The 20,834-nt window shown below is 51.7% G+C and overlaps 9 protein-coding genes and 1 non-coding gene across 10 annotated transcripts; 4 read left to right on the top strand and 6 right to left on the bottom strand.

The window, feature by feature from the left end:
* Positions 1-73: 73 nt before the first annotated feature.
* Positions 74-2,788, bottom strand: CC1G_00906 (hypothetical protein; the record flags this gene model as incomplete). Its single annotated transcript, XM_001831307.2, has 5 exons — positions 2,692-2,788; positions 2,061-2,554; positions 1,783-1,920; positions 209-1,713; positions 74-156 (listed from the first exon to the last, which is right to left on the bottom strand). Exons 2-5 carry the CDS (start codon positions 2,468-2,470, stop codon positions 74-76), a joined length of 2,136 nt encoding a protein of 711 aa, XP_001831359.2. The 5' UTR covers positions 2,471-2,554; positions 2,692-2,788.
* Positions 2,789-2,978: 190 nt separating this feature from the next.
* On the bottom strand, positions 2,979-5,152 carry CC1G_00905 (vacuolar amino acid transporter 5; the record flags this gene model as incomplete). Its single annotated transcript, XM_001831306.2, has 10 exons — positions 4,772-5,152; positions 4,664-4,683; positions 4,397-4,608; positions 4,135-4,340; positions 3,933-4,078; positions 3,742-3,876; positions 3,372-3,687; positions 3,250-3,320; positions 3,100-3,185; positions 2,979-3,039 (listed from the first exon to the last, which is right to left on the bottom strand). The coding sequence occupies exons 1-10, from the start codon at positions 4,965-4,967 to the stop codon at positions 2,979-2,981; spliced, it is 1,449 nt and encodes a 482-aa protein (XP_001831358.2). The 5' UTR covers positions 4,968-5,152.
* Positions 5,153-5,711: 559 nt separating this feature from the next.
* Positions 5,712-7,565, bottom strand: CC1G_00904 (hypothetical protein; the record flags this gene model as incomplete). The annotated part of the gene is made up of 4 exons (XM_001831305.2): positions 5,712-6,300; positions 6,351-6,420; positions 6,473-6,598; positions 6,647-7,565. 4 exons carry the CDS (start codon positions 7,563-7,565, stop codon positions 5,712-5,714), a joined length of 1,704 nt encoding a protein of 567 aa, XP_001831357.2.
* Positions 7,566-7,972: 407 nt separating this feature from the next.
* CC1G_00903 (hypothetical protein) lies at positions 7,973-8,566 on the top strand (the record flags this gene model as incomplete). The annotated part of the gene is made up of 1 exon (XM_001831304.1): positions 7,973-8,566. The coding sequence occupies one exon, from the start codon at positions 7,973-7,975 to the stop codon at positions 8,564-8,566; it is 594 nt and encodes a 197-aa protein (XP_001831356.1).
* A 466-nt stretch (positions 8,567-9,032) lies between these two features.
* On the top strand, positions 9,033-10,874 carry CC1G_00902 (hypothetical protein; the record flags this gene model as incomplete). Its single annotated transcript, XM_001831303.2, has 2 exons — positions 9,033-9,672; positions 10,330-10,874. The coding sequence occupies 2 exons, from the start codon at positions 9,033-9,035 to the stop codon at positions 10,872-10,874; spliced, it is 1,185 nt and encodes a 394-aa protein (XP_001831355.2).
* Positions 10,875-11,156: 282 nt separating this feature from the next.
* On the bottom strand, positions 11,157-13,052 carry CC1G_00901 (D-xylulose kinase; the record flags this gene model as incomplete). The annotated part of the gene is made up of 5 exons (XM_001831302.1): positions 11,157-11,411; positions 11,496-12,070; positions 12,125-12,407; positions 12,466-12,711; positions 12,768-13,052. The coding sequence occupies 5 exons, from the start codon at positions 13,050-13,052 to the stop codon at positions 11,157-11,159; spliced, it is 1,644 nt and encodes a 547-aa protein (XP_001831354.1).
* Positions 13,053-13,529: 477 nt separating this feature from the next.
* On the bottom strand, positions 13,530-14,942 carry CC1G_00900 (aminopeptidase; the record flags this gene model as incomplete). The annotated part of the gene is made up of 5 exons (XM_001831301.2): positions 14,728-14,942; positions 14,579-14,672; positions 14,360-14,523; positions 13,805-14,308; positions 13,530-13,748 (listed from the first exon to the last, which is right to left on the bottom strand). The coding sequence occupies exons 1-5, from the start codon at positions 14,926-14,928 to the stop codon at positions 13,530-13,532; spliced, it is 1,182 nt and encodes a 393-aa protein (XP_001831353.1). The 5' UTR covers positions 14,929-14,942.
* Positions 14,943-15,830: 888 nt separating this feature from the next.
* CC1G_00899 (hypothetical protein) lies at positions 15,831-17,668 on the top strand (the record flags this gene model as incomplete). Its single annotated transcript, XM_001831300.2, has 2 exons — positions 15,831-15,902; positions 15,953-17,668. The coding sequence occupies 2 exons, from the start codon at positions 15,831-15,833 to the stop codon at positions 17,666-17,668; spliced, it is 1,788 nt and encodes a 595-aa protein (XP_001831352.2).
* Positions 17,669-17,723: 55 nt separating this feature from the next.
* CC1G_20152 lies at positions 17,724-17,809 on the top strand. Its single transcript has one exon. It is a non-coding gene; the product is annotated as a tRNA-Pro (tRNA).
* A 168-nt stretch (positions 17,810-17,977) lies between these two features.
* Positions 17,978-20,450, bottom strand: CC1G_00898 (hypothetical protein; the record flags this gene model as incomplete). The annotated part of the gene is made up of 11 exons (XM_001831299.2): positions 20,322-20,450; positions 20,164-20,272; positions 19,978-20,110; positions 19,908-19,920; positions 19,735-19,857; positions 19,631-19,674; positions 19,467-19,581; positions 18,902-19,412; positions 18,748-18,846; positions 18,280-18,696; positions 17,978-18,226 (listed from the first exon to the last, which is right to left on the bottom strand). The coding sequence occupies exons 2-11, from the start codon at positions 20,260-20,262 to the stop codon at positions 17,978-17,980; spliced, it is 1,803 nt and encodes a 600-aa protein (XP_001831351.2). The 5' UTR covers positions 20,263-20,272; positions 20,322-20,450.
* Between the last annotated feature and the right edge of the window lie 384 nt (positions 20,451-20,834).

Raw genomic sequence — 20,834 nt, 5'->3', positions numbered from 1 at the left:
AGGAAGATGTCGCGTGGAGGTGTGGTCGTGTGTTCGAGCAAGGGTTGGCTGCGCTTTAAGACCGACTGCCCAGTCAGGTCTTGCGGGCAATGGATGTTGCGATGAAGCCGTAGAGGTATATGTGCGGCGGGACGACGACGAAGTCGTTGAAGATGACTAGACATAATTCATGAATACAACTACATAGCGAGGAAGTGAGATAGAATACTTGCCGCAGTTGAAAGGCCATCGTCATTGTTATTCGAAGAAGTGCGACTGTTCGCAGTCGAACTGCCGCCACTAAGATTCGCCTGACGACGTGAAGAGGTCAAACGCGGACCGACAACATCCGCGTTATTGGGGTTGGATGGGACGGGATATCCTCCCGACCCGACCCCAGGACCATGGCTCCAAGGATTTCTACCCATGGATGGATTGGTCTTCACCCTGTTGCCGCCATTTCCGGCGGGGCCGCTGTTATTCCTCAAAGGCGGATTGCGGCCATTGGGTTGCAAAGCACCATGAGGCATCGGGGCCCTTCCGTTTTGGTGGCTGGTATTATGGCCATGGGGAGGATGAAGAGGCGCATTCGGACCTCCCTGGGGGCCAGCAGGTCCGTTCACGGGTCTGTTGGGATCATAGATCTGGCCCTGCACCCCAACCTGACCCGGAGGAGGAGGTTGAGATGTCATTGGCTGGCCAGGTGGTTGAGGATAATAGCCTGGCATCGGGTATCCGTACCCAGGGCCCATGTACGGATACTGAGGCGGGGAGTGGGGCGGTGACGTGGCAGGGTGTCCTGGCGCTTGGTGAGGCGGCACAGGCGCTGGCGGGTGCATCTGCGGTTGGTTTAGCTGCTGCCACATGGGATAATGGTAGCCCGCAGGCTGGGGAGGGTAGTGTTCCATGTTTCGCGGGGGAGATGGATCGGAAGGATGGTGATGGTGAGGGTCATGCGGCATAGGTTGGTACGGGTGGTAGGGAGGATAGTAACCAGGATAAGGTACGTATCCCTGGCCAGGAGGTGCAAAGGGATGGTAGTACTGCGTTCCATACGGAGGGTTCGCCTGATTTGGCGGTTGGTTCGGGTCATAGAGCTGTTGTGTTGGAGCAGGCTCGTATAAGGAGGCGTAAGTAAAGGAAGGAGAAGAGGCTCTCGAGTTGCGGGAGCTAGGGTTCGAACTATTTCCATGGTAGCCCCCTCTGAACGAACGAGTGGAAGATGATGCCGAAGCATTGCCTGATCCGCCTCGCCTATTATCCTTTCGCTCCCTCGAGAACTGGTGGGAGGGCCCGGACCACTCGCTCTCGGTCGTTGGTGAATTAACAGACTCGTCGACGTCACCCAAGCTACTGGCATCACCGTTGATGCTCGAAGCAGAGGCTGAGTTGAGGCTGAGAGAAGAAGACGAGCTGGCGCTCATATCTTTTTCTTTCGCCTTTTCCTTCTCTTCGAAGTCCATAAAGATTCGAGAACGTGCTTCGTTATAGGCCGCTTCTCGCTCTTGGATGGTCATGTGTTTCTTGGTGCTGCTACCCGTAGTATTGGAGCGGCCTCCCAGGCTCCCAGACTCAGATGGCTCGACATCTGAGAGATCAGCATCCTCTCCAGCGACGGATCCAGCTTGCGAGTGCGATTTATTCCGGCGGTCCTGTGCTGATCGTTGCATAATCTTAAAAGTCGGTTGAGACGAGGATTCGGGGGGCACCAATTCGCAAATCCGGCGTTCAGGACTGAAGGAGCAAGACAAAGCGCGTTAATAAACGATATGCATCACAACAACATCTCGACCATATACTCACATCCGACTTTCGGGCGTAAGACGTACAAAAATACCTTTCGTCACCGGGTCCGCCTCAGGAGCGAGCTTGTAGTATGCAGAACATCGATGAACCAAGAGCCGCTGATACGTGGTTGCTGGCGTAAGATCGACGCGTTGCCTAAAGATTTACCAAACATGATGATTTTAGCGATTTGTACACCAGGGGGTGCTGCCCTTTCCCCACCGGCGACGACGGCGACGACGACGACATCATCTGCGCGACTGGGTGTGGCCAGGTGAATGCAGGGGAAAACATACCTCTTCTCCTTGATCAACCCCTCCATCAGTTCACCCAGTTTCAACACATAGATTCTGTCCTTGCTCTTCAAGGCTTCAATGATTTGGGGGTCGACGTCCGGTGTCGAAGGCGAGCTGGTTCCAGATGCCGTAGCCGAGTTAGGTGCCATCGCGGGTGGACCAGGAACTGCGCTGTTTGCGTTGCTGTTCGCAGTCGTCGCAGATGGCGAGAGTATGGTGACGGGAGGCGGTGTTTGAGAATTAGAGGTCGACTGCGATATATTGGTCGGTAGAGGCGACGACGCCGAAGGCGAATGGCTAGGTTGAGTGGAGTCGCTGATGTTTACAATCTTATCTTCATTGCGAGTTGGCATGGTCGCGGTTGGGGAAGAGTTTGTCGTCGTAGGAGCAGGCGGAGTGGATGTATTCATGTTCGTCTGGCGGGCGGTGGTCCAAACGTCTTCCGTCGGTCGCTATGGCCAGCAACGTGCTTCTACGGTACACTTTGCTATGGGCTATTGACTTTGTCAAATCCTTTATTTCATACAACAATTGGTATAAACGAGTGAATCGGAGAAGCGACCGCAGAGCAGTGAAAAAAGCTGTGGTCCACAGCGATCGTTGGGACAAATTTGAAGAGTAAGAGAATTACCTGGCCGTCGTGTAGAATATAATAGGATTCAGGGTCGTTCTGGTCGCTCTCGGAGGGCAGAGAGTAAGCAGAGAGGCGAGGTGGTCAAGACATGTGCATGAGGTTTGAGGGTAAGAGCAAAAAGTAATCCCAGCCTCGATCAATAATGAATCCAGACCGTGGGTATATACCACCTTGGCCTTGGCACCGCTCACATCTGCGTTCCATTCACTGAACCAATCTCGAAATTATCCAATTAATCCAATAGATATGCTCTACATAACAAGGTACCGACAGCAACTGTCTAATCACTCAGGGTTTCCCTCCAGTATCGGAGGATGAATCACCTGGTAGATGTTGTATCCCAGACTACAAGTGCCGCGTCAGCAAATCTCCTCTCTCGCGCGAGACAACTTGGTTGCAACGTACCAGAAAACAAATATACAGACTCCATAGATTGTCAAAAGAATCGAAAGCCAATTAGTCGTCCTCAAAGACGGATTATTCCTCGTAAGCTGGAAAGGAGATAACATGAGTGCACCGGTTACTGACTGTGGCGGTCAAGATCATGTGGCGTACCTTCCAGTAAAACAAACCAGGCAAAATGAACGAGATAGTCGTGGAACCAGTAGAACCAACAAAAGAAAGAACTATACCACATTCAGTTCGCTTGTAAAACGCACAACCACACTAAAACTCACCGAGTTGAAGATCATCTACAAGATAGGCAATTGTGAAACCAAAGCCGATGATAAGGCTGCTAAGGATTGTGTGCTTGAGGGGTGACATAGTAGCATGTGCATGGTCGTCGTCGTCATCTTCAACATCATCTTCTCCCTCTCCGACCGCTGTCTTGGGCTTGTGGTGGGTATCCGGATGCAAAATCTTGTCCAGACAATTCCTGCAAGGATGTACTTGGAGGGGGTAGGAGAACATAACCATCACCACGATGGCCAATTGACCCAGGGCGACAAACAGAGACGTTGAGGGGTACATCGCGATGATGTTGGCTCCGACCTGAGTTTCCGTTCAGTTAAAGCCACTCATTTGCCACACAAGAAAATCACAAACCGTTGAGCCGAAGGTTAAATACCCGATGACTGCGACCACTTCATAGGTTAGGACAGCAGCACCGATGGACCCGCCAATAATAATGTTCATGCGCTTCTGCGAATTGTCCTTGACCTCGTTGTACAACGGGAACAGCTGCAATTCAACCTCGAATCAATTTCCGATCCAGACAAACAAGCAGCGGGGCTTACATTCTGAGCACAAGTGAACGCAAACACTTGGATCGGGAACGTGGCCACGAAGTTTGGAGTAAACTTGATCAGGTGTACTTCTCCTCTCTCAGGCATTCCTTCCAAGGGGAAAAAATAGCACTTGACGACGATGACCACAAGGTAGGCTAGAATTCAAGAAGATAAATGAGTGGGTAAACGATGGATCATAGAAAGCACGCACCAACAGAGAATAGGGCGATGTAACTGGTGTGTCGCAAGCTATCCAGATGACGCAAGAAGGACAGAGGAATGAGGAATATCATGAAAATGGTAATCCAATTCCTGCCGTCGAGGGCCCAGTCAGGCGGATTGGTGTCTGGACCGGTCAAATCATGGAACAGCGAAGCGACGACATTGGGCATGAGGCCCTTGATGATAATAAGATAACTGAGGCAATACTTGACGTCAATCACCGGGGAAAATGACATTGCGGAGAAACAGACCTGATCGAGACACCAAAGCACTTAATGGCAATGGCGGCGTCAAAGAAGACAGCAGCCTTTGGGAAGGTCAACTGGGATACCGCATGGAAGGATGAATGACGGTGCTTCGTATGTGTTGCGCATAGGGACAGCAGGTACAGTCCGAACGCAGCTACGAGGCCAGAGATTGCGCAGGTGATCATTCCTGGGATGATACCAGCGGATGCCATTGCCTAAACGTCACTCGTCAGAACCCTTTCGTATTCAAAGGAAACCGGCCAAGCTCACCAGAGGAAACGTGAGCATGCCTACGACAATCATGCAATCACCCCAAGGGTACTGTGTTGGTCACCTTTCCTTTCCAAAAGACTAAAAGTCAAAACGAGGACCACTTACCACTTCCAATGATCGTGTTCGCCAAATTGCCTATGCAACTCGTCAAGGTCGCGTGCCCATCCTTCTTCTCCTTCACTGCTCTCGAGCCCGAGGCACTACCGTCGCCACCTAACAAAGCCCTCGACTCGTCATGCCCTTCCCTGAAACTCGGATCCCCAGAATTGTCCGGAGGAGCAACCCCGTACGTGGCAACCATCTCGTAGGCCTCGTCCTGTTCGCCTTCTCTAGATCCAAACGATGTACTGGGTGTTCGAGGTGTTGAGTTATTGTATGCTGACCTTCGTTGAACCTGCGGCTGTCTCGAATTTGCTGTTGAACCTCTGGCGGCACTGGGTGATGGTTGGGAACCAAGGAAGGAGTATCGGTAGTTCTTCTTCCTCGCTGACGACGAGAGGAAAGAAAAAGGGCTATCAGGGACGAAAGCCTTGAGTTGCGAAAAAGGAAACCACGCCAGTCTCTTCTTAAAACATGCAGCAATGGATCTTGCTGCGTGCCAGGGCTTATCGGAGCTCGCTTATCGGGTGAGGAACTAAAGTGCTTGGCCCTTTACGAACGTAAAAAGGTTGAAGCTTTGAAGGTGTGCGCGGTGATTAGCTTGTTGAAGCCAGTTTGAAGGTTGATAAGTAGTAGGTTGCTCTGCGAATAACGCTGCTCGGCGTCGTAGCCTGCAGGTTGCGTGGAGAGAACGGTTTTAAACTGTCTGCCGTGCCACGCCGGACCTTCCCCACACTTGACTTTCAAGCTCCGAGCACGGAATCCACGTCCGTGGGAACCGGCTTACTCGGCCCTTCCGCCCTGCCAAGCTCTCTCTTGGGCGGTACAAGCTCGCAGCAAGACTCCAGTGACAACGCGGCAGAACGACCGTCGTCTATTGTTGTCACAAAGTATAATAATGAGATTAGTAGCTGTAACGCGCGCTCTGAAAGTCCAGTATACAGAATCAATGGGCTGTTCTCCAAGGGACCGAAACACTTCCGGCGCCTCCCAACCCTCCCCTCAATGCCCTATTAACCTCGGCGTAGAAAACATCGTTCTCTTCGGTAACCCATCCACCGCGAATCAAGAAATCGATGATAGCAAGCGAGGAACTCTTCTTGAACTTGCCCTTGACCAGATTCTCCAGCACTTGTTCAACTGGGAGAAGGTGGAAGGAATCGACCTCCCCATCGAGTAGGTTGGTTTGAGGACGGACGGACATATCGACCGGTAGCGAGAGTTCATAAAGATAATAATGGCCCGGTAGTATATACTGCTGTTGGAGTGGAGAGGTGGGGTTACTCGGGTGCTCGGAGAGGGAGTATGTGTGTGGTTTGGAGATGGACGATGTGGTGGATTCGACGAGCTTGGGACAGGATGGGAGGTTACTAGAGCGGTGGAGGAACGGAATTGTTCCGACCGGTTTGAGGAAATCGTTGAGATAGTCTATGTCGAGAAGAGCCTCCTCAGTTGCTTCTCGTAGAATTGTCGAGAGTGGGGTATCGCCAAGGCGCATTCCACCTCCGGCTGTAACGTCCAGTCGTCCGGGAGAGCTGTAGAAACGTCAGGTTTGATTCCGATAAATAAGCTAAAAGACGGTTACTTCTTCTTCGTTTTGGATCGTTGGGGGATCCATAGCTTGGTTTCATTGGTAGAAGGGTCGTGAACGTAAGCTGGAGAGCACTTAGCGAGCGTTGAGAAGGGTTATAGACATCAGAGGCATACCAGTAAGGAGGGCACCGTAGTTAGGCAGCCCGAAGATTGAAAGGGCAGCCTTGTCGATGGCAAACGCAAGAGGCTCTATCCCTTGTGCCGGGTGATTGAAAACTGGGTAGGGTTCCTCACTCCATCCTATCTGAGGGTCAGTCAATATTCAAGTGGAAATATGTTTCAACCCACCTCTTAACACCTCACCAAAGACCTTCTTCCTCTTCCAATCCAACAAAAGCCTCTCGATGTGCAACGTCCTCGCATGTCTCCCTCCTTCATTTACCCAATCCGCAAACGCAACACTCTTCACCATCTGCCTCCTCCCACTCTCCGACAGACCGACTTGATCAACACCCTCAATTTCACCCGGCTCAAAGTATCTCACATCCCAAGGACTTGCCGAGTCCCTCTGAAAGTGTCTGAGATGGTCCCGAGAGATGGCGGCGGCCACTTCTGGGATGAGCCAACCAACCGGTCTAAGCGGAGGACGATGCAATAGCAGTTCGGCTGAACTAAGGGCTGCTGCTGGTTCACCGCCGGAATTGGCACTGGAGAGGTCTCGGTCGTGGTTCAGGTCATTGTGGTCGTTATCGAGGGTGACAGGTGCGGCAGGATGGTGTGATATAAAAAAGGGGACGACGCGTTCCTCGGCTGTTATCCCTCCTAATGGCGTCCTCGAAGCAACTCTGAGCGGACGTCCGTTCGCATGATACCCCAGCTCAATCCCACTCTTGTAAATCCCGTCCGGGTCGTTTCCATACCCATGGTGAAATTCAGCAGCAGGGGGCAAGACAAGGTTGTTTGCGGTTAGAACAACGGGCAAAAGGCTGTTGTATCCATCCGGAAACTTGAGCGGCTGGGGTTGAGGGAAAATATGATGAATTTCGCGTCGTTGCTGGTGAAGTGAGCTTTCAGCGGTCGAAAAACGGGGAGCAGTTGAATGACGGAGCGGTTGGTGAAACACGAGGCATTTGTTTCCGTTTTGCCTCCGTGGTGCTTGGTTCGTTGAAGTCGAGCTATGAGCGCGGGTGCTGTGCGCTAGCGTGTGCGCTGGCCATTTGCGGTGTCGAGTTCGAGCTAGGACTGTCTGAATACTGGCCTTGGTCATTCAGGGTGAAGAGCGGGATGGGCAAGTTGTAAGTTGAAGTGATAAACGATACCAACTAACGTGCCAAGCACAAGTGTTGACATCAGTCCCGTCACTCACCATCAAACGTTTCATTGCACCTGGCATCAGCAGAGGATTCCCATGTACAGTAAGGATCGCTGAGTGAGCTCTTAAGGAAACGTTCAGCATAGCCTTCTGCACACCTTTCTGCTCTGCACTCATCGCGGCTGTCCACTTCTCTCTGTGTTGATGGAAAATCCGCACTGGGGCCTACTCTATGGCCGCCTCAAAAATCAGCGAGAAGACAGAATCAGAAACAACTGGTCCGGCACCTGAGCACGACGAGTATACATAAAGAGGCAGTGGCTTTCGAGTCTTACTTACCACAGTTCCTAACTTTCCTTCCAATGGTCCGCACGACTAGTAGCACCACTGCTAAGCCGATAGGCCTCCTTCCCATCCCAAGAGCACTCCATATCCTCACCACCGGAGCCCTGTGCTCAATCCTTGTCGGTGTCGGCCTCAAGGCAGTCATCGTTCGCAGGGCCAATGGCCCATCCACAGAGCCTATCGACGCCTTCCTACCATCCATCATCCTTGGAGCCATGGGCCTCGTTGTAACATTCTTCAACTTGGTGCGAATCGCCACCTTCAAGTTCCGCACCCGGGCAAATTGGCTGCTCGTGGAGGTCATACCTGGACTACTTGGCTGGACAGCCGTCACTTTTTTGACAGGAATTGAAAACTTTTCCAGGGGAAGGGAGGGGAGGGAAATCGGAAAGAAGTGCACCGCCCACTTTCTGGCTCCAGACAGACCAGAGTTGGGGTCGAAGGATTACTTCGTGTTCTGCGTTGCGCAGGATCTGTGTTGGGCGATTAATCTCGTCCTCGCGATTAACTACCTATGGGGCGTTGGGCTGTGGTACCTAACGCGACGAGAGGAAAAGAGGCAGGCCAATGAATCTGCTGGAGCTTATCCATTAGACATCTTGGAGAACTGACGTGTTTCGCCCCGGACAATTGTGGACTACCTTGTGGTTGGACTTGGACTCTGTATATGTACCGTATATCTTGTATGGACGTTATCTGATCTAGAACGATGTTTGCCCCTGTTCACGACGGATTAATGATGAATATAGTATTGTACTTTCCCTGATTAGAAAAACGATCGAGCAATCCGGTTTTGAGACGACTCCAAGGTTGATGGCTTTTGGCGCCTTTCCGTTCAAGGTTGAGTCCGTCATTTCACCGTATCTCCAAGTATCCACCAGTAAATCCGAATCTGATCAGATGGGCATTACATCTTGCTGCAGAACCCACAGCCCGAAACCAACGGTTAATTCTAACCGAATACATCCAGGCTCGGACTGCTATATTGAACCCGTATTAAAAATCAAAAGGTATGCTCAGTTCGAATAAATAGCGTAACTTTCAATCATGCACTGTCCCCGTGGTCGGCCCCCTACAATGGCCCTCTCTGCGGCACCAGTCAAGCCCAAAGGACCCCTCCCAGGCCTTCGCATGCTCCATGTACTCGTCACCGGCTTCCTCTCGGTAGCCATCATTGGCATCTCGGTCAAAGCCTCAGACGTCCTCAGAAGAAACCGATGGACATGTTATCGAAGACCAGACCTCTATCCTGACCTCGACTGTCCCCTCCCAACCATCGCATTCGCGCGCTACATACCCTTCCTCACCATCGCGGCCGGCGGCGTTCTGGTCTGTTTTATCAACCTCCTCCGACATTGCATGTTCCAGTTCCGCACATCTTCAAAATGGATCCTCGCGGAGTCTGTGGCAGGACTCCTTGGATGGACAGCCGTCGCAATCGCAACAGGGGTCGAAAACTTCAGGGAAGGCGGAAGAGAGGAGAGGGAGATTGGGCAGAAATGCACCGCACATTACCTGTATTATCATCAACCGGAGCGGGGGTCAAGGGGTCACTTTGTCTACTGCGTAGCGCAAGACCTCACATGGGCGCTTACTTGTGCCGTAGCGCTAAACTACCTGTGGGGATTAGGGCTGTGGTATTTGACTCGGCGAGAGGAAAAAAGAAGGGAGAGGTTCACGGCTGGGGTCTACGCACTCAACCTGATGTATGACCAGGGTAGGTAGGCCAGGCTTGTAATAAAACACCGTTTCTTGGAGACTGAGGCATGTATTCTCAAGGTACGGTGCATATGTTACGCGTACACGTACTGCAAGTAGTACTTGCAGCTCTCGTCCTATCTTGGAAACGGTCCATATTAAATTCTCGTGCCAGTTCTCGTGGCTCCTCGCTAAGGAGAATAAAATCAAGGCCGCGGAAAATGTTCATTCGCTCCATGTAGTCCACCAAGTGCACCCAACACACGAGCGCTGGGGGCAAAAATGGCGTCTCCTAATCAGGCCAAGGGGGCACTCATGCGCTGTTGACTGGAGCTCGAAAGTCCGAGTAAGGTCCAAGTTATCAGTCTATCTATTGGGACGATAAAAATAATCAAATCAATTCGATTTCTTCGCCCACCTGATCGTGATGCACTATCTGAGTTAAGCGCGGCCGAATAAAGTAGGCAGCCTTCCCTACTTGGTCGTTGAACTTGCAGATTCGCCCCATGCTCAGCAATCGAACCCAAATCCCGCTTTTGGACGGACGCTTTACGGCGATGGGAAACCGTTTGCGGGAAACTATCCTCGTTAGTGGTATGCATCCGCAGCACTGATGGCAGTTTCTCCGTCACCTGCGTACAGTATGTATACGCACAGCTATATAATCCGCTCTCAGATCTCAGCAGTATCTCATTTCGCGCTGTCACGCACCCCGAGATGGCCAGCAGTTACTCCTTCCTGTCCAAAGCCTGTCATATCTGTCTCGTTCCCATCATCGCTTGTCAAGCGACTGTTCTGGCTTCGACAATCTACGTCTCTCAAGACTCGCCATTCTGCAACACCCTCTGCGTCGTCTACCTGTTCCCCTTCCTTCTCATCTCTCCGTGTGGCATCATCACCTCTCTCATCAACATCGGCGGTTGTTTAAGCCATCGCAACACTGCACCATGGCGGCGATGGACAATCATCGAAGCGTGTTTAGGACTCCTGGCATGGGCAGCGCTAGCCGGGTATTCGGGCTGGCTTGCCGACATCGGAGACAGATCAGAGTGCACCGGACATTTGGAAGATCCATCTGAGCCTCGCGCCAGGCTACCGACATTCTTCAGCGCTTGCGTGTGGGGAAAGTTATTGTGGGCTAGTTGTCTCGTAGCAGCCATAGGTTACCTGGCGAGGATCGGTCTGTTTATCGCTGCTGCGACGAAAAGAAGGTCGGGCTAATGATCTAGGTGAGATACCCCGGGTCTTCCAGAGACTACCACACAGGCTAATGGAGATCGTTATGAAAATGAGGGGACAGTGGCAAGAGTCCCCCGCAGAAGACAGAACCATCTACCATCTGAGCTGCCAACCGATGGAGCAAGAAAAAGGAGTGCGGTCTGCAGAAGCACCACACACGACGCGAGAAAGGATTGCCGGATATACTGGGATAGGTTTATTTTTAATGATATTCAAAGAGGAGCATCTATGAAATTTCGCTTTCCTTCTCATCCACCAGCCTGTCTATGCGGCGATTCCACGCCGGACAACCTCCTCTTCGCAGCGGGTGTAGACGTCCACAAGACCGTCATAGATCTTGCTTACTTCTCCGCGGACCGTGGCCACCCGCGTGGTACCTGCAGGTTCTCCACCGGTCATGTCTTCAAACGTCCCAGAATTCTTTTGGGCTCTCCACCACGAATATTTTGCAAGCAAAGCACCTCCCATCGCCGCGGCCTCCTTCGTGGAGGAAACATAGACGTCCATTCCGAATATGTCCTAAACGAGAGAGAAGAGAAATCAGAACAAAGAAAAGTCAGTCAAGGGAGCGAATAAGAATCGTAAATTTAAATTGAGACTGACAGCTGCGATTTGGCGGATGACGGGGTTGGCGGAAGAACCACCCGAAATGACCAAACGTCGCAGGTGAGGTGCATCGGGAGGGAGCATAGCTGCAATCCTGGATCTGATCGAGAGGAACTGGGACTCCAAGATGGCGCGACAATGAGCTTGGTCAGGGATATTCTCAACAGTCTTGACTGCCTTCGATTCAGAGATGGAGAAGCAATGTTCGCCTTGCACACCAGGAGGAATGATTTCGGGTAGGGGGAAGTAAAGCGCCATATGACCGGAACAGCCTGGCGCAGTCGATTCGACTAGCTTGTTGAATTCTGCCCAATCGCCCTTGGCGTACTTGTTCCGAATATTCTCTCTTGCGAGTGCCCCGTTCTTGTAGCAGAGCATCGCGATCTGGCCATTGGTAGTGGTAGGGTGAGCGAGAAGGTGAGAAGTGGTGAATCTCTTCGGTGGTGTATCAGCAGGTGGGATCGACAAAAGGAAGGTGGTGGAAGTTCCGAGAGATAGGACAGCATCTCCGGGAGCCGAAAGTGACATGATCGTGGCCGGGTTGTCGCCAGTAATGGGAGCAACAATGCATTCTGCAACATCTGTCAATAACCCAAATCGCTTCTTGATCCAATTCTCGCACTAACCTGGATTCAGACCCCATCGTTTGACCCACCAGTTGCTGACAGTTCCAAGGTTAGTTCCTCCGATGACTGGTTCAGGACCTAATTTCTCCCTCAATTGAGGTCCTCCGCAAATAGCCAACAAACGATCGTCCCATTTACAGGACAGAATGTCCATCAGATTCATTCCACTGGCGTCAGACACCTCAATGGGTGCGTATTGTCCAAGGAAGACAGACGCGATGAAAGACGAAACAAGCGATATTCTGGCGGTCGCATCATAAACGTCTGGCTTCAATCTCCTGACCTACAAAGATTTAAGTAGGTTACCCAGTTATATTGAGATGTCCGAAGTATACGCGTACCTTGGAGATCTGGGTCCCAGTAAACCTTTCGTAGGCTCTGCTACCACTGAGATCTGCGAGAGCCTGTGGTCCACCAATCGCCTCTTCCAAGAGTTTGCAATCCTCCTCCGTTGAATGATCTTGCCAGATCGGGGATCGTTCGAGGGAGAATGCTTCGGGGAAGAGTTGCTCCCGTAGGGTTTTGTTGCTATCGAGGGTCGACAGCAATTCTGCTGCCTTGGCCGACCAAAAAACAGAACCATGTTGCTGTTTCCTCGATATGAGAAAACAGCGGGGCTTTGAATAAAGGGCGTTACACATACTTGTCCGGCACCAGAAATAGCGACCACGTCAGATAGGGCAACTCCTGCTTTCTTCAACCGCTCGAAGAGCAGGTCGATAGCCTCCAACCACATTGCTACAGGCGAGGTAACCTCTCCTTCGCCAGGTCCATGGTACGTTCCGCTAGTCGTCTGGTAGTGAGGAAGATCGTTGTCGAAATGAACAGCGGTTTCATTCACAATCGTTGTGTCGCTTTTTATGATCACTGCCTTGAGCTGCTGGGTTGACAAGTCGAGACCGAGAAAAAGGGGGCTGGAGACGGCCATATTGCAGTAGGATCGCTGAGTGGTTCTGAGGGCAACCCACTGTCTAGATATCAGCTCGAAGCCCCTTTAACAGTTGTGTAACCTCTTGGATAGCTGAGCCTGCGATGTTTCTCCGTCGGTCCGAATTCTGGCTACATCTTTTGTCCGGCACCTTCAAACCGATATATCTGATCGAGTTTCGGTCCAAAGGATTTCGGGTCTGTCGATGGATGAATAGGACTATGGTCACCGTGACGAACGAAAGCACACATCTTACACCGACCGTCATCCAGAATTCCAATTCCGTCCAGCTACAACCCTGTTGATCAGTGTTTACACATCTCCTGCTTTGAACAGCGATCTGCCGCTCGCTCCAAGTTCCTGACTAATGCAATCGAAAGCTGATAGATAAGAAAGATTATCAATAACTTAGTAGTAGGGTACGGCGAACGAAGCACTACATCCAGATCTAGTCCTGGCCATGTTAGTATTGCAGCCTTATTGACGCCAGTCAGAAGAAGCAGCAAGTTCGTAGATAAATGCGACGCCAAGTTTAGCGAACTCCAGCGAATGTTCCCAAGAGAACCCGTCAAGCAAAGTGGTATCTTCCGTTGTATGCATTTCAGGGTTATAATCTCCAGTAACCGCTTCAAATGGGAAAGTGGCTGGGTAACCAACCTTATCCCAGCTGAAGTGGTCTGAGCAGCCGTAATGGCACTGGAAAGACCTGTGAGTGGCCAGGTAATTTCCAAAGAGCTTAACGGCGTGCTTACAGGCTCCTCCATCACCCAGGGAATTCGGTTGTACTCTTCGACGAGAGACTTGACGAAGTCATTCAAATTCTCGTCGACGTAGTCAGGAAGAAGAGCGATTACTTCATCTGTGCCAGGTTTGTAGTACCCCGTCATGTCTAACTGCATGAATCCTTGCACTTCAACGCCTCGCTGCTTGTAGTCTGTCGCGATTGCTGCAGAACCGCGAAGTCCAGCTTCCTCGGCAGCATACCAATGGAATTCCACGGGCGTAGCTGGTTGGAAGCCGGCAGCGAGAAGTGAACGCAGTACCTCCAAAACGTTGACCACACCAGAGCCGTCGTCATCGGCACCAGGCGCGGTTCCATTCAATGGGTCGTTCAGGTTCACACTGTCCATGTGGCACCCGAGGATGGTCAAAGGACCATCTTCCTCTCCCGGGATCCTGGCGATGATAGATGGTTGGGGGAACGTGTGGTTATAGAGAGAGACAACGACGTCGTCTCGGTCAAAGTCATACACGATCTGTATCGTATTCAGATCGCGGTGAATGCAAGGCGACGCGGAGTGGCTTACCTCTTGTGCTTTGTTAAAGATCCAATGACTAGCATCGAGGCCAGTAGCTGATAGATACCACCGGTTCTTGAAAGACGTTAGGGTTTCGAGGTTATCCCTCATCGCCGGGATGGATACGTTGGTCAAGATAGGCTGGAGTTCGTTTTGGAAAGATGGTTCCGGGTCTGAGGGAAAGTGTGAATTAGTTGGTCCAAGCCTTTGACTGAATCTCTTCCATACACTTTATTTGAATAGCATTCTCATCGACGAGTCGGTTCATTGGCTGGCGATTTGGAAGCCTCCTCCAGGTGTCATATACGTCGGTCACATCAACCTAGACAAGAACCTCGTGGGCGAGTCCTGAATTGTACGAGTGTCATCTCACATACAAATGGAATATGGACCCTCTTGAGTTCCATGAGTTCCGCCTCCGTCTTCCAAGAGGGTTCCTCGTCGTCCGAAAGGCTGATAAGTCGAAGACCTCGGTCTGCATTGTTCTTGATGTCAAGACTTGAGATGTAGGGGAGAGCGCAGTCAACCTTGGACACCGCTAGAGTCAACAGGGCTAAGAGCGAAAGGAATGGCTTCATAGCGAATACTGAAGGAGTGGATGTGAATAACAAGCCGACAATCGTGGCCCTGCTCCCTTATGTACGTGTCGGCAGATAAATACAGCGATGCTGTGGAGCAGGAAGCACGTCGGTTCAACGTTGAGGAACAACCACTGACACACCTGTACTATAACCTCGGTTGCCGGTTGTTATGATAGCGTTAGTCTAATCATAAAGATCCCAGGGCCAGTTAGCCGCTGAGACAGGAGACTGGAGGCTGTGCATGGCCGTGTACGGCATCCAGCTGCTGCAAGCGAGTAACCTGTTTATCATACCTCGATCGAGAAGAGGTAAAATCCCCTAGGCCTGTCCGGATGGTCAAGGGGTTCTTCAAGTTCGCGTCGATGAAGCTTTGGCCGCTGTTTTGCGCATTGTGCGAAGCCGTACGGCTCCAATCGAGTAATCATGTTACCATATTGGTCGAATGTTACCCTGAGAAGCGTGGATGACGGCTTCTTCGCCACGGGTCATAGACAGCCACCATGGCCTAGGACTGGGCAGAAGGGACGACCTTTATAGCTCTGGTGGCACCACCTTCACCCCATTCCTCTTTCGTCTCTTCATGCCCGAGCCTCACACTCCTTCCACACTCCTTCCACTAGTATTTGATGACTCTCCCACATGCTATCAACAACGGCCACTCCAGAAGCCGCACGGGCTCTGTCGACCTTGGCTCCTTCGATGTCTCTTGTTCTCTTATCCGTTTACCGACATTTGCTTCTCTATGCTTTACTTCTAACTCGACTCTATCAGATATCTCACCAGTTCCTGCTTTTAGCCATCATGCTCCCCCTAACATCGATATCGTGGGTTTAAGCGACAACCTTTATCTCACTTCCGCCAGTGGACCAATCGCGCAGGGCACCGGTCAGCCTCCAACCATGATAGCTGCTCCGACTGCCCCGAGGCTAAAGTCATTGGAGAAAGAAACACTTTCCGTCGAGAAATGGATCGTGAGTTGCATCTGCCCTGCAGCGACGTGTTGGACTAATAGTTTCTCAAGGACTCCCTCTCTGATGCTAGCTCAGGCTCAAACCATAGTGGATCGTCTAAGGGCTACCATCGTACCAGCGCATGGATTCCTGAGGGATCCCTATACCCTCCAGGTGATTACGCCAGTGCTGTTGCTGCGGCCCGGAGCCGGTCGTACCAGAGGATGTACTCTGATTATTCCTCGACCTCCGCCTCGGGGACAGGTTCTACTGTGTACCCAAAGCAACAGTTCCAAGCTGAAAAGTATTCAAAACGTGTCTCCACCACTAACCACCGGTACACGGTGCACAGCCAAACACCGTCGACGCATGGCAAGGACCCCGTCGACAATCCGTTTTTTGGGACAAGGCCGACTCCCGGAGTAGTTCAACCTCAGCGGCGGGGGAAATTGTCCGTTTCCTCGCTGCGCGACCTATCACTCCGCTCCTCAGCACCCTTGGACTCGCCTTATGGCTATCGGAATTATCGAGGCCACACGCCTTCCTTCTATTCGCGCCCCAAGCCAATTGACTGCCGCGCCCACGAGAGAAGGCGCTCGATTGCGACACACGAAATGATCAATTCCCTGCGTTCCCAGTGCGCGACTCTCGCAACACACAGGCCAGAATGGAAGGCGTACTCCAGGCATACTAGTAGCAGAGGGGCATCCTTCGCGCAAGTTTCCGCCGCCCCGAGGTCTCTTCCGCCAAGCACTCGCAGGCGGGGCCGGAAATGGATGGAGGCTGACTTGAACTGGGCGGGGAGCGATTCGGAATCTATACCCTCTTTGGAGTCAGACTTCGGTTCACGACTCTCGTTGGTCTATCCCAGAACCATAATCTCCCCGCCCTCCCATAGAATGTACCAATCGCGTGCCCGACTGGGTCATTCGAGATCCAAAAGCACAATTTCCATAAGTCGAGGAGGTTCCTGCTCCGAGTCGTCGGAGGAGTTGGTTTGGTCTCTCGGTGGTCGGGCTGGCTCGTTGGCGAGAGGGAGCACCGTAGTGGCGAAGGAGCCGGCTCTGCGAAGACCACAGATGTGGAATACCAACCACCGGCGTTTCCATTCCCAGTCTCTGCCCCCTTCAGCATTGGCCAAGGTCACCAGAAAGTCCGACAGGCGACGCAGTCACGGAGCGTTAAAGATGGTTCGCTTTGCTCCTCTCCCTACGTCCAAGAAGATCAACCACGAAGTGACGCCTTCGACGTCGTCTTCGAGTACTTGGAGCTCATCGTCTACGGGGTTATCAGCACCTGCATCAGACAAAGAGGCAAATGTGGTCCCATCCTCACTGAACTCGACTCAGCGACTCAGACCTGTCGATGGATCCGTTCCTAGCACACCTGTGTCATCCAAATGCGGTGAAACCACGCCAAATCCCCTGGGACCTCAGCAACATCAGGTAAAGATGGAACCGGATAAACCTTCGCCCTTGGACGTGTTCCCTTATCCAAAAGACCATTCCTTAGATGATCCTGATTCATCGAAGACTTCCAATAATCAACCTCTCTCTCGTTCGCCGTCTTCCCACTTCTTCAGTAGAACCTTTTCCCGGCGGTCTTTGAGTAGGATTATCCGGTCGGAAACGGGCACCAGAGGCGACGTCGAGATGAACCGAGTTTCAAGTACCTTCAAATCGCGAATCGTGGACGAGAATGCTGGGAGAAGAGACACGCCAGCGACCCGCGCTCAACAGAAAAGTCGGATCCCCCTTCCTCTCAGAACGATTCTTCGCCTGAAGTAGCCTCCCGACTCCACTTCCACGCCAGGTGAACTCCATGAAGCGAAATTTAGTTGTCGGCCTGATGGTCTAGTAGTATGATTCCTTGTTAGGGTGTTTCTGCTCGTTTCGAGGAGGTCCCGGGTTCAATTCCCGGTCAGGCCCATTAGCTTGTGTTTTTGGTCTTTTTCTTTGGCTCTTCGTGATCTCGGTGCCAACAACGTACATCTTGTGGATTTCCAAACCATAGGATAATCTGTATTCGCTATACCCACTACAAGTACATCCAATTCACTAATTCAGCCGTTTAAGACTTCTTGCCACACAGATTGCTCAGGTCTGTGAAGGACCACCTCCACGGGGCTCGGGGTATTGAAGAACTCTCCCAAAGCCCCTTCCGAAAAGACCTCTTCCCCTCCCTCGCCCAGCGTGCCCGACTCTGAAGATACCTAGCGGAGGGTACTGCACGGTTTCCTCCGTTTCCCGATCACGGTTGGGATCGAGTGCGCGGACCCTATGAGACGGGCTTTCTTCAGGGTCAGGGTCGTTCTCCGTTGCGTTCACGTCCTCTTCTCCATCAGGCTGTAACTGCACCATCAAAAACATGACCACTCAAAGAGAACAGATAGACGGACCTCCAAATCGATGGCGAGGGCCCCTGTGTGCCAACCTGCTGCTGTGACGGCGAAGCAGAACCTGTCCTTGGGTTTCTTAAGGCCATGATCGAACCTTACTTCTGTTGGAGTAGTAACAGGAGGGGGCACCCTTCTACGAGTGTCCAGACCATATCCGCCAGGTTGGCCTGGCTGAAGTTTTGCTGGATCGCCTAGGCCCAAAGCACCAGCGGAGAACTGACCCCATGTAAATAGCTTTCCGGTCGAAGTCAGGGCGGCATTGTGATAATCCCCAACAACGACGGAGATCACCGATCTATTCTGTAACTCTGGCTTGATTTCAGGATCTGAATCTGGGGTCGTCTGCGTGTTGCCTATGAGAACGATGGAGCTTGAGCCAGTCGAATAGGCCACGAAGTGCTGGAAGTTCGCCGTAATCTGCGCGAAGTTGTGAACATGGGAATGACTGTCGATTGGGAGGCAACTTACGTGTGTAATCTGAAGAGTTTGGGGCGGGTCTATCTTACGTTCATCGCCGGAGAAACATTTGTTCTGACGAATGAAATTGAGGTCGCTGAACTTGGGAAGCTGAAATGATGTGATTTTAGTGATGTTCGGAAATTGCGTGCGTGAAAGCACACACATATTCCCATCTCCCCGTGGTGACAGAGTTCTCATCTTCAAGGGTGCCGAATTTAAGAACATGACCTGCGTTCGTAAGCCCAATGAGATGTCCGTCCATACCAGCAATCTGTATCAGTTGTAGGGTGTTTGGGATATCAACGCCCGTCAAGGGAAGATCAGGCAGCGGTGGAAGCCCAGGGAGGCGTTTCGGCTCATAGCTCACACTCCATGGAATGCATGCTATCACCCCGTCAGTAGTCGCTTTTGCTTTCGCGCCTTCGCCTTGAGCGTCAAGTTCGCCATTCTTCTGGGTGACAATCGCTTGTAAAGATCCCGAGAAGGGCCACCAAACGAAGACTTCCCCGGCTGTGTTGAGCAAGGCAGAAAATGACCATCCACATTCGACTTGGACAGGCGGAGAAAGCGGGTTGTCGAGAGCATGTGAGATAAAGCGGAAAGGTCGGCCCCAGTTGACGAATGTCCAGATTCTGTTTCGGTTGTCCAGGATGCACGAGTGCAACCTTCCACAACTTCCAAGACGATGAGTCCAGCCCAAAAATAGATGAAGGATCAAGCATATGTACCTTACGCTACGGGCACCGCTAGGCAGACGAAGTTTGAGGGGGGTGCCGGCTCGTTTCCCTGCTTCTGAAAACCCGTCGCTCGGAAGATAGCCACCACTGGTCGCATTTAGTGTCCCTAAACGCTATCAGTCTTGTTTGGATATGAAAATCGGTAGGAAGCGTACCCCACACAAAAACATTCCCATTAGAGTCAAGAGCATGGAACGACCTGTTGAAAATGAGCGTAAACACGATGCGCCTCTGAGACTATCAGATCGACTCCACGCACATCCCGCCCGCGACAATGCTCACGATGCGGACATTAGGTATCTTGAGCTCGAATGGGAAGGGAACTCCGTTTGTGCTGGCCCTCGGTAACTCTGCGGTGCCAAGGCGGCCGTTGGCGGCTTCACTGTAAGTCAAGTTGAGCAGGCGTAAGTTGAGCAAGGGTGTCCTCCTTACCCCCAGACAAAGACTATCGGAGAGACATCAGTTCATGGACCTAACTTTCAAAAAGGAGCTGCGGCTTTACCTTTGGGGTTGTATAATCCACGGTAGATGGTCTTCCAGCCACTAGTTCGGGCGGTTCCCTCCCCCGAAAAGTTAAAGTCTGCAAGGAGTTTCCGCTTCCAAACAGCATCGTCGCAGCACAGACGCGCGAAGTACTGAGTGGCACCGAGTGGTGAGTTTACGTTGAGTGAACATGTGCAAAACGCACTTTGCTGGTACAAGTCAATCGGGTCAACGATTTTGCTGATAGGAATGGGAAGAGGTTGTCTTGCAAAATCTCAACCGGCAGATCCGAGAGTTGAATCATTTTCAAGAGTCTGAGTACCGGATTAGCATGAGTACTGCGCAGAGTCTCCATGGACACACCTAATGAGCTCTGAGATCTGAGAGGCCACTCGCTCAAGACACACCTTCGATACCTTCGTGCACAGATTGTTAGTGGAATCTTTACAAGATAAGTCACTCCTATTGCCGATTTTAAAACCTAGAGAAGCGGGTGCTGAGTGTAGAGCAACAACTTGAACGCGCAGCGATCGACATTGACTGCGTAACAGCGTGGGAACGATGTTGTCATCTTCGCCACTCGTTTGGGGCCCGTGCCAGAGGAAAATAGGTCATTTCATTTTCAAGGGCTTGAGATCTTGAGAGGCTTAGCGACCTGCAAAAGGCGAGAAATTTGAATTAAGGATTAATTTACTGGGCAGAGGATGGCTACACTTACATTATCATCCCAACTCTTTTCGAATTCGCAGGCGCTGCTTCAATATGGCCCTCACGACTTTGGGCTCAAATTCCAACATTTCATATTTGCATTGCAGTACGAGGCTACAGCATACAGATGGTGGAGAGTTGAAAGGGAGATAGTCACTGGGCGCGTAG

The sequence above is a fragment of the Coprinopsis cinerea genome, assembly GCF_000182895.1.
Source record: "Coprinopsis cinerea okayama7#130 chromosome 7 map unlocalized cont3.7, whole genome shotgun sequence".
NCBI classification, from domain to species: Eukaryota; Fungi; Basidiomycota; class Agaricomycetes; order Agaricales; family Psathyrellaceae; genus Coprinopsis; species Coprinopsis cinerea.
This window is presented reverse-complemented; position numbering and strand designations above follow the sequence as displayed.